At 41.3% G+C, this 11,511-nt stretch overlaps 1 protein-coding gene across 1 annotated transcript in view; it reads left to right on the top strand.

Moving 5' to 3' along the window:
- The first annotated feature begins 521 nt into the window (after nt 1-521).
- Nucleotides 522-11,511, top strand: part of LOC115438720 (FERM domain-containing protein 7) — a 43,510-nt gene continuing 32,520 nt past the window's right edge. Inside the window, exon 1 of the mRNA XM_030162504.1 lies at nt 522-817. Coding sequence (XP_030018364.1) covers nt 686-817 — 132 coding nt within the window. The 5' untranslated portion in view covers nt 522-685. The remainder of the gene's footprint in view (nt 818-11,511) is intronic.

Here is an 11,511-nt window from a genome sequence, read left to right as displayed (position 1 = left end):
ATCTCATCATGTCATGTCCTCCTTTCACTCCTTTTTTTCATCCTTTTGTGTCATTGCTTTTTCTTTCTGATGTGGTTTGGTCTTTTTTTCTTTTCTTCTGTTCTCTTGGACTGTTTACTGTCTTCACTCTGTGTTTGTGTTTGGATTGAACAGCTGTCTCTGTACATGTCCTCTTACTCTTAGTCTGATGTCCTTTCTGCTCTGGTCCTTCAGAACTCCAGAACCCAGTCCAGAAAGGACATGTGAATCCAAGCCGAACCCCGTCAGTCCAGTCTGGGTCCTGCAGGGCTTGGATAAGGGCTGTGCTCCTCCTCCAGCTGCCTTTGGGCTGGTCTGTCTGTGTTCTGTCACATACTGGTCTCTGCTCCTCATCCTTTCATGCCCAGTCAGTGTCTGGAAACAACGTCCGCGCGCCATTACGCATCTGGAGAGCGCGCGTCGCAGCGGCAACACGGGATCCCCGGAGGAACAGAGGAGCGGAGAGGAGGAGGAGGAGGAGGAAGAGGAGGAAGAGGAGGAAGAGGATGATGATGATGATGGTGGAGGTGGTGGTGATGATGGTGACGGTGGTGAGGAAAAGGAGCGCGTGACGCCGCTGGACTTGACTCTTGGGGTGATGGATGTTATGGGGGACCGCTGGTCTTATTAAAACCCCCCAGGCCGACACAGGGACACAGACTGGGACATGGGGGACCTTCATCAGCGGAAGACCCGGGGACTCGGAAGCCTCACCACCAAGTCCCGGGTCTCCAAGGAGACCAAGCTCCGACTGCGCGTGATCTTCCTTGATGACAGTGAGCGGACGTTCGAGGTGGAGGTGAGTGGGTCCAACATCTAACCCACATCTAACCCTAAACCTAACCCACATCTAACCCACATCTAACCCTAAACCTAACCCACATTTAACCCACATCTAACCCTAAACCTAACCCACATTTAACCCATATCTAACCCTAAACCTAACCCACATTTAACCCACATCTAACCCTAAACCTAACCCACATCTAACCCATATCTAACCCACATCTAACCCTAAAACTAACCCACATCTAACCCATATCTAACCCACATCTAACCCTAAACCTAACCCATACCTAACCCACATCTAACCCTTAACCTAACCCACATCTAACCCTAAACCTAACCCACATCTAACCCTAAACCTAACCCATATCTACCCCACATCTAACCCTTAACCTAACCCACATCTAACCCATATCCAACCCTAAACCTAACCCATATCTAACCCACATCTAACCCTTAACCTAACCCACATCTAACCCTAAACCTAACCCACATCTAACCCATATCTAACCCTAAACCTAACCCACATCTAACCCGCATCTAACCCTAAACCTAACCCATATCTAACCCACATCTAACCCTAAACCTAACCCACATCTAATCCATATCTAACCCTAAACCTAACCCACATCTAACCCTAAACCTAATGCACATCTAACCCATATCAAACCCACATCTAACCCTAAACCTAACCCACATCTAACCCACATCTAACCCTAAACCTAACCCACATCTAACCTTAAACCTAACCCACATCTAACCCATATCTAACCCACATCTAACCCCAAACCTAACCCACATCTAACCTTAAACCTAACCCACATCTAACCCACATCTAACCCCAAACCTAACCCACATCTAACCCTAAACCTAACCTACATCTAACCCACATTTAACCCACATCTAACCCTAAACCTAACCCACATCTAACCCATATCTAACCCATATCTAACCCTAAACCTAACCCACATCTAACCCACATCTAATCCTAAACCTAACCCACATCTAACCCACATTTAACCCACATCAAACCCATATGTAACCCATGTCTAATCCTAAACCTAAACCACATCTAACCCACATCTAACCCTAAACCTAACCCACATCTAATCCACATCTAACCCTAAACCTAACCCACATCTAACCCATATCTAACCCACATCTAACCCTAAACCTAACCCACATCTAACCCTAAACCTAACCAACATCTAACCCACATCTAACCCTAAACCTAACCCACATCTAACCCTAAACCTAACCCACATCTAACCCTAAACCAAACCCACATCTAACCCACATCTAACACTAAACCTAACCCACATCTAACCCTTAACCTTACCCACATCAAACCCACATCTAACCCATATCTTACCCACATCTAACCCTAAACCTAACCCACATCTAACACTAAACCTAACCCACATCTAACCCATATCTAACCCTAAACCTAACCCACATCTAACCCTTAACCTTACCCACATCAAACCCACATCTAACCCATATCTAACCCACATCTAACCCTAAACCTAACCCACATCTAACCCACATCTAACACTAAACCTAACCCACATCTAACCCATATCTAACCCCCATCTAACCCTAAACCTAACCCACATCTAACCCTTAACCTTACCCACATCAAACCCACATCTAACCTTAAACCTAACCCACATCTAACCCTAACCCACATCTAACTCCCATCTAACCCACACCTAACCCTAACCCACATCTAACCCTAACCCTAACCCACATCTAACCCTAACCCACATCTAACCCACACCTAACCCTAACCCACATCTAACCCACACCAAACCCACATCTAACCCACATCTAACCCTAAATGTAACCCATATCTAACCCTAACCCACATCTAACCCTAAATCTAACCCACATCTAACCCTAAACATAACCCACATCCAGCCCTAACTCACTTCTAACCCACATATAACCCTAACCCACATCTAACCCCCATCTAACCCTAACCCACATCCAACCCACATCTAACCCTAACCCACATCTATCCCTAACCCTAAACCTAACCCACATTTAACCCATATCTAACCCTAACCCACATCTAACCCTAACCCTTACAACCCATAGTTTGTTCTGTTGGTTTGATTAGACACACTTGAAGCTGTTTACTAGTCCTCTTTATCCTGGTCTGGGTTTACAGTTTTCAAATGGACTCATCTTTGTTCTCATGTGTTTTCATTTTTCATATGTAAAACAGTCCAATAAAATCCCACTATAAAGTGATCCAAACAGAGTTGAAAGAACAGAATAAACTGGTGTGTGTGACAGAGAAGGACAGTCAAATCATGCAAAACACAACCTTGACTTCTATATTTAATAATAATAATAATAATAATAATAATAATAATAATAATAATAATAATAATAATGATAATATTTTAAATATGGGTCAATCCAAAGGACAAACTACTACTACTACTAGTAGGGCTCCTGCGATGGGGCGGGTGTCCCGTCCCGGTGTGTTGAGCCAACCAGGTGAACCAGTGTTTTCCATTGCTGGCGGTCTTGTGCCGACTGCTCTGCGTCCTCCATGATAACTCCATGTTGTTGGAGGTCGCCCGCAATGATGTTGAGCTATCAGGTGTGGGGTTTGCCTCGTGGTCGTTTCCAGTCTGCTGCCTTTTAGTCAAACTGAAGGATGGCTCTTGTTGGATGGTCAGGAGGGAGGCGGAGGACATGACCGAACCAGCGGGTGTGATGTTGCGCGGTCAGGCTGGATGCTTTGGGCTGGCATGTGCGGGCTCAAAGCACCTCATTGGAAACCCGCTGGAGCCACCTGATGTTTTCAATGGTTCTGAGAGCCCTGCTATCAAAGCCATCTATTCTGGCAGCCAAACTGACCAGAAAGGACAAAGGAACACATCTAATATGTCATTTCAAAGCTCTTGTTCAGTGGTTTTCATGTTAGATTTGAGGTTCTTCATGATCCTGGTAGAGTTGCTTCTGATTTAATACTCAAATAAACCACCTCAGTCTGTAAAGAAACGAGTAAAGGCTCTAATATTTACCTCAAATCCAGGAGCAGAAGCACAAACAGAAGGGAAATGTACTGGAACTGGACTAAAGGGAGTCATCTGGGCCATGGTTCATCCTCTGAAGGGTTAAAGTCAGTAGGTTTATGAGTCCACAGACAGAGTCCACATGTCTTTATATGGTCTTTATTAAAGTGGTCCTGATCATCTGAATTCATTAAAATGTCAACTATGTCATTCATTAGTGTCTGACTGAATTAGACATATTGATTTTTTCCAATAGTCTGATCGAGGGGGGTCAAACTCTTTTATGTTCAGGTTCCACATTCAGCCCATTCTGATCTCCAGTGGGTCAGACCTGTAAAATAATGACCTAATAACCTATAAAAAAATTACAACTCCAAGGTTTTCTCTTTGTTTTGGCACAAAAACCCCATTAAATTATGAAAATATTTACATTTTACAAAAAAATGTGAATAACTTGAAAAAAGCTGAAATTTCATTAGAAAAATTAGTGCAATTTTAACGATATTCTGCCTTGACTTATTATTTATACATGTGTAAATACACACTATGTTACAGTAACAGGCAGAATATTACTAAAATTACACATGTGAGGTTGTTCATATTTGTTTTTATTTATGTATTTATTTACATTTTATTGTGAAAGGATAGTTCATAAATGTAAATATTTTCATAGTGTAATGTTATTTTTTTCATATAATTTTTAAGAAGAAAATCTGTATTTGTCATTGTTTATGGGTTATTATGTTATTATTTTATTTGAGACCCCTTCAGGTTTTTTTTTTTGCACTTTCATGCCATGGGCCGGAGCGGACCCTTATGCAGGCTGGATTTGGCCCATGGGCCACGTGTTTGACACCCCTGGTCTAATAGTTAACCCTGCACCAACAGATGTATTCAGAAGTGATTATCCAGCATCTGAACACATCAGACTTTAGGCATATTTTTGAATCTGAAAAGCATCATAAATATATGATCGGTCACAAACATGTCCAGTGCAAACGGTTTCATCCTGTTTAGAGACATAGAGGTCGAGTCTGATCTACAGGAAGGTCACAAATACATCCATAAATGTGTGTTTTCTAAATGTCCATGTGTAATGTGATTATTATGATTATTATTGTTGTTGTTATTATTATTATTATTATTGTTATTATTATTATTATTATTGTTGTTATTATTATTATTATTAATGACAGCCTCTACTCAGGATTCCTTCCACTTTTCCTGCTGCTTCTGTGATGATGTTCACACGCTGTTAAAAACATCTGTAAATCTAATCATGATCATAATGGGATGTTAGAACAGGCTCATATTAAAGTTTTGCATAGACTTGGTTTTCATCAGCATCAAATATTTTATGGCAGAAGGAATGACTTTGTTTCACGATGCTCTGCTACTGTCATCATTCTGTATGTGATCATAATAATCTGATCATATTTTCATTTCTATCACCTGTTAAAACCACTGCTCCTGTTTGTTCTGTCAAAGGGAAGACTTAGACACACAGGAAGTCCATCATATTTAGGAAAAGTCTTGATGACACATAAAACGACTTTTTTTCATTCAATATTACTTTGTTCATTATTTAGTTTTCATTATTATTTGTACCCCTTGACCAAGAAATATTCACTATATATAAAAATAGTTATCATTTGAAACTTTTCATCCCATTATATCATATTTATATAATTAACACATTTTAAAACGTACATATTTATGAAAAAAAAAACTCAAAAATATTGGCCACTATCATTGGTGTAAGGGCCTCTTTAATGCTGATACCACTGTAATTACATACAGTAAATGTTGATTTAATGGCATTTGGACTACTGGACTACTGGACTATTGGACTACTGGACTACTGGACTATTGGACTACTGGACTACTGGACTATTGGACTATTGGACTACTGGACTACTGGGTTATTGGACTATTGGACTACTGGACTATTAACTATCGGACTACTGGACTATTTTACTATTGAACTATTGGACCACTAGACTACTGGACTATTGGTCTGTTAGACTATTGGACTACTGGACTATTGGACTATTAGACTACTGGACTATTGGACTACTGGACTATTGGACTACTGGACTACTAGAGTATTGGACTATTGGACTATTAGACTACGGGACTATTGGACTACTGGACTACTGGACTGCTGGACTATTGGACGACTGAACTATTGGACTATTGGACTACTGGACTATTGGGATATTGGACTATTAGACTATTGGACTACTGGACTACTGGATGATTGGACTACTGGACTACTGGACTATTGGACTACTTGACTTTTGGACTATTGGACTACTGGACTTTTGGACTATTGGATGTAGAAATAGAGGAGTTCATGACAAATGAACCTAAGAGCAGCATTTAGTAACAAACCCACTGTAGGTCACAGTTTATTTACCTTAACTTGTCTCTACTAGTGCTTTTATTCTGTGATTATTAAACTATACACTCCTCATCAGAACCTGAAAACCAGTTGAAAAACTACATGAATGTCCATTTTTCTCTGTTGGATCTTCAGAAGGTTCTAAGTCGAGTTTCAAAATGCAAAAAGAAGAAATGGGAGTGAGACAAAAAACAAATGTGAGTAATTTATCAAAAACATCAGTTAAACTGAACTAGTCTGTTCATTGGCAGTTTCAGGGCATAGCCTTTAACAGACCAAATCTGTGCATAAATGTGGATTCAGTGTCCTTTAGTGTCAGGTATCCCCACTGTCATGACCTCCTGATGGAAAATGATCCAAAGCTTTGTCTGTTTGAATGTGGTCAGATTGTTGAGCTGCAGAAACAAGGCCTCTGGGAATGCACCATCACTGCTGAGGTTGGATGCACTAACACAGGCAGGTTGGATCCATAGAAGATCCTGAGGGTTATGGAACTAAAAAGTCCAGTGGTAGAACCAAAAACATGTCACCGACGCTGAGCCGGAGGATCCAATTGGCTGTCTGTCCAGACAGGGGACGGTCCTGGACCCAAATGAAGGTGGTTCCTGGTGCCGACTGCAGCCCTAGAACCATCAGATGACATTTGCCACAGAAGGGCTTTAAGAACCAAAAACATCTACAAAGGCCTTGTCCCCTTCAACCAAACCACTAAACTGTCCATTTGGACGTGGACAGAGACACCAGCCATGGGACAGTGAAAGGTGGAAGACAGGTGGATTCTCTGATGAGGACAAATGGAACTTTGACAGTCCTGATGCTTCCACCATTACTGATATGACAAGGAGATCCCACTGGAGATGTTTTCTAGGTGTGGCCCAGTGGAGGGGGCATGGCCATCATGATCTGCGTGCTTTGTCCTTCAGTGGTCCAATGGAAGGGGCGTGGCCATCATGATCTGGGTGCTTTGTCCTTGACCAATGGAGCTTCAGGTTGTGTAGGGGCGTCCAGTGGTTAAGGCTGTCTCTGTGCAGATGTTTCAGGGGTCAGGGGTCATGACTGAGGGTCCTGGCCTGTGTGGGAACGACTGGGTTTATAAACAAGACAACACTGCAGTCCACTATGTCCACTGTCTGACAGAGGACTGAGGACAGAGGGATACCACCACTGTGGTGGACCATCCTGCATGTTCCCCTCATCTAAAGCACACTGACAACATCTGGGGATGGATGGAAAGGGAAGTGACCAAAAGTGGCCATCAGTTCCAGACAGTGGGTCCAACCTGCCTGTGTTAGTGCATCCAACCTCAGCAGTGATGGTGTATTCCCAGAGGCCTTGTTTCTGCAGCTCAACAATCCAACCATGTTCAAACAGACAAAGCTTTGGATCCTTTTCCATCAGGAGGTCATGACAGTGGGAATACCTGACACTAAAGGACATCAAATGCACAGATTTGGTCTTTTAAAGGCTGTGGTCTGAAACTGTTGATGGGCTGATTAACAGATTATTTCAGTTTAACTGTTGTTTTTAATAAATTGCTTAGTCAATTTTTTTTTGTCTCACTCCCATTTTTTCTTTTTGCATTTTGAAACTCAGAACCTTCTGAAGAGATCTAACTTAGAAAAATGGGAATTCATGTAATTTTTCATTTGGTCTTAAGATTTTGATCAGGAGTGTATATACACATTGTGCTATAACATTATATTGTAACATAATAAGACACTTATTATTATTGCTATTATATATATATATATATATATATATACATATATGTGTGTACAGGGTGGGGAAGCAAAATTTACAATGAACATTTAGTTGTTTTTTCTCAGCAGGCACTACGTCAATTGTTTTGAAACCAAACATATATTGATGTCATAATCATACTTAACACTATTATCCATACCTTTTCAGAAACTTTTGCCCATATGAGTTGTAGAGGAAGTTACATGTATTCTATATTTATTTGCATGCATTCTATTTGTCACATAGGCTTTTACATCTTTTCCCTGTGTCTTCGCATAGACCACATAAGAGTGGATGACTTTCTTTGTAGTTTATGACACCTGTAAATTCTTAACCTTTTATGACCTTACTTATCTGTTGTGTTTAGGCCACAGACCAGTGTGACACTTGGGGGGGGGGTAAAATTGAGATCTCACAGACTCTCAGAGAGGTCTTATCTCTGAGTTCTGGGTCCCTTTGGCTCTGGTATAAGACCCAGAAACTCAGATGATTCTTGGGACTCTCAGACAGACAGCCTCAGCCTCTTTCTGATCTGTACCCCTTTACTGGAGCTCCAATAAACTTTCTTCCTTGAAGACACTGATCGCTTGAACTGACCCTTCATTATTTTAGACGAATTAGTAGAGTATTATTTTTTCCATAACAGAGTAATCAGGAAAGCAAATGTCAAAGAGTGTGTGATTTGCTGAATGCACTCCTCACACCAAAGGAGATTTCAAAAATAGTTGGAGTGTCCATAAAGACTGTTTATAATGTAAAGAAGAGAATGACTATGAGCAAAACTATTATGAGAAAGTCTGGAAGTGGAGGAAGCAACAAAAAACGTACCAAAGCTTTTATTAAAGCTCTCAAATCCAAAATCCTAAAGGATCCAACCAAATCCATGAGAAAAATGGCAATTGAACTTGAGGTAGACAACAAGACCGTTAGAAATGCAGTAAAATATGATTTGAAGTTAAAATCGTACACAAGAACACCAAAACACTTGTTGACAACAGCAACAAATCCAACTTTAGCAATTTTTGGGAATCATGTTTATGGCCGCCTTCTAGCACAGATCTAAACCCTCTGGATTATGCTATTTGGGGCATTTTAGAACATGCTACCAATAGAACATCACACAGCAATGTTGACTTTCTTAAAAATACTATTAAAGAAGAATGGGAGAAGTTGTCACCCGAATATTTGAGGAACACTTGCGCAAGTTTCAGGAAGCATGTGAAGGCAGTTATTGAGAAAGAAAGAGGACACATAGAATAAAAACATTTTCTATTATGTAAATTTTCTTGTGGCAAATAAATTCTCATGACTTTCAATAAACCAATTGGTCATACACTGTCTTTCAATCCTTGCCTCAAAATATTGTAAATTTTGCTTCCCCACCCTGTATGTATATATATATATATATATATATATATATATATATATATATATATATATATATATATATATATATAATATAAAATTAGTGTTTTAGTCCAAAGTGAATCCTATATTTTCCAGCTGTCGACAGCTGTAATGGGAGGAGTTAACCCCTGGTCATGTGCTCTACTATCCCACTCTGGATAAACTGCAGTGCAACCTAAAAACAGATGAGAGCGAGGGGCTCGGACTATTGTGTTTGCAAAGTAGCTCCATTTTCCACACCCATGATTTCCCAGCAGCCTCCGGGACATGAGTGGAATCCACACAAGAGAAGGAGAGAGGAAACATAAGGCAAAGAGGCTGAGAGGGTGGAGGGGCCGGACAACAGGACCACCCTGGTCTGTGGGGTTGGGGGGTTGGGGGTTGGGGGGATATAGGATAGGACACATAACAGACAGACCCTGGTCTGGGGGGGTGGGGGGTGGGAGGTGAATATAGGATAGGATACATAACAGACAGACCCTGGTCGGGGGGGGGGGGGCTTTACTCCTCTGACCCCGATCTTCAACCCTTTAGGGCAAAACCCCAATTAATAATCAGACAAAACATAAAGAAGGAGTCAAACATGGATGAAAAGCTTTTCCATCAGGACTACATTTAAACAGACGTCACTTCCACATGTTCCTCTAATGTTCCTCTAATGTCAACAAACAGGTCTGTCATTGACTGCCACTGTGGAAAACCTGAACCTGAGAAATGGGTCTTCATCACCATCTGGAAGGAGACAAACAGGCAGTCACAGATCAATACTCAGATATTACATTTACATTTACATTTATGCATTTGGCAGATGCTTTTTCCCAAAGTGACTTACAGGGGAAAAACCAAAAAACTCAAAATGCATTCTCTGCATCTCGTTTCATCATTTCGATGTCTCCTAACTACACCCATGTGTGCACAATTATGCATACAAACTGTTTGCACCTCCTTTTGAGATGTGTTAAATACAGACCCAGTTTCTATCAGTTAAATTACTTTCTGGTTTGATAAATCACTTTGTGTGTTAAATTAATGTATTTACATTTTCTCCTCCCAGCACACACACAACTGCATGTAAACGCCCCCTATTTAATATACATTGTGTCAAACGTACTAACTGGATGCAGACGCACTATTTTACACCTGTGACAGACTCAACCCTTAGTGCAGTATGTTAGTAAATCAGTTTGGACTGTTTTTTGCTTGTGCAATGAGTTTGCATACGTTTTAATACATGCAATCCTTTAGTAGATCTGACCCAGAGTGTGAACATGTTCCTGCTGCTTCCACATGACCAGACTGAGGGGATTTTCACCTTTCACCCTTTTACTCCTTCATGTTAAAGACTGAGGCAGCAGCTGCTTGAGCGTCACTGATGTCTGTGATGTCACACAGCATCACACAGTATCACATAGTATCGCACAGTATCACATAGTATCACACAGTATCACATAGTATCACACAGTATCACACAGCATCACATAGTATCATACAGTATCACACAGAACAGTATCTGTTCTATTGGGTCTTCAGTGTGTGGTTCTGTGTAGTACTGTGTGGTTCATGTGTCTTTGTTTTATTGGGTCTTCAGTGTGTGGTTCTGTGTAGTTCTGTGTGGTTCATGTGTCTTTGTTTTATTGGGTCTTCAGTGTGTGGTTCTGTGTAGTTCTGTGTGGTTCATGTGTCTTTGTTTTATTGGGTCTTCAGTGTGTGGTTCTGTGTAGTTCTGTGTGGTTCATGTGTCTTTGTTTTATTGGGTCTTCAGTGTGTGGTTCTGTGTGGTTCTGGTTCTGGGGGCGGCCGTTTGTTTCCATTAATCACTACTGTGTTCTCTTTATAATGGCTCACAGCTGCTTCTCTTCCTCCTCTTCCTCCACCCTCCACCCTTCTATTCATGACAAGTTAATGAGGGACGTCCAGTGACACCCCCCCCGCACCCCCAACCCCCCCATTAAACACTGCCTAGCACACGTCAGACCAAAAAAAAAACCCCAGAATGGGAACCATTCACAAACTGTAATTAAACAGAAGGGCAGGAGAGGGAGGAGGACACAGGAGACACAGCAGGGACAGGGTGAGGACAGTAGTCCAACTGATGTCCCACTGTAACCAGACCTGGGACTAAAG

Source organism: Sphaeramia orbicularis, chromosome 18 (genome assembly GCF_902148855.1).
Source record: "Sphaeramia orbicularis chromosome 18, fSphaOr1.1, whole genome shotgun sequence".
Lineage (NCBI taxonomy): Eukaryota > Metazoa > Chordata > Actinopteri > Kurtiformes > Apogonidae > Sphaeramia > Sphaeramia orbicularis.
The sequence above is the reverse complement of the archived record's forward strand: the minus strand, read 5'-3'. Positions and strand labels throughout refer to the sequence as shown.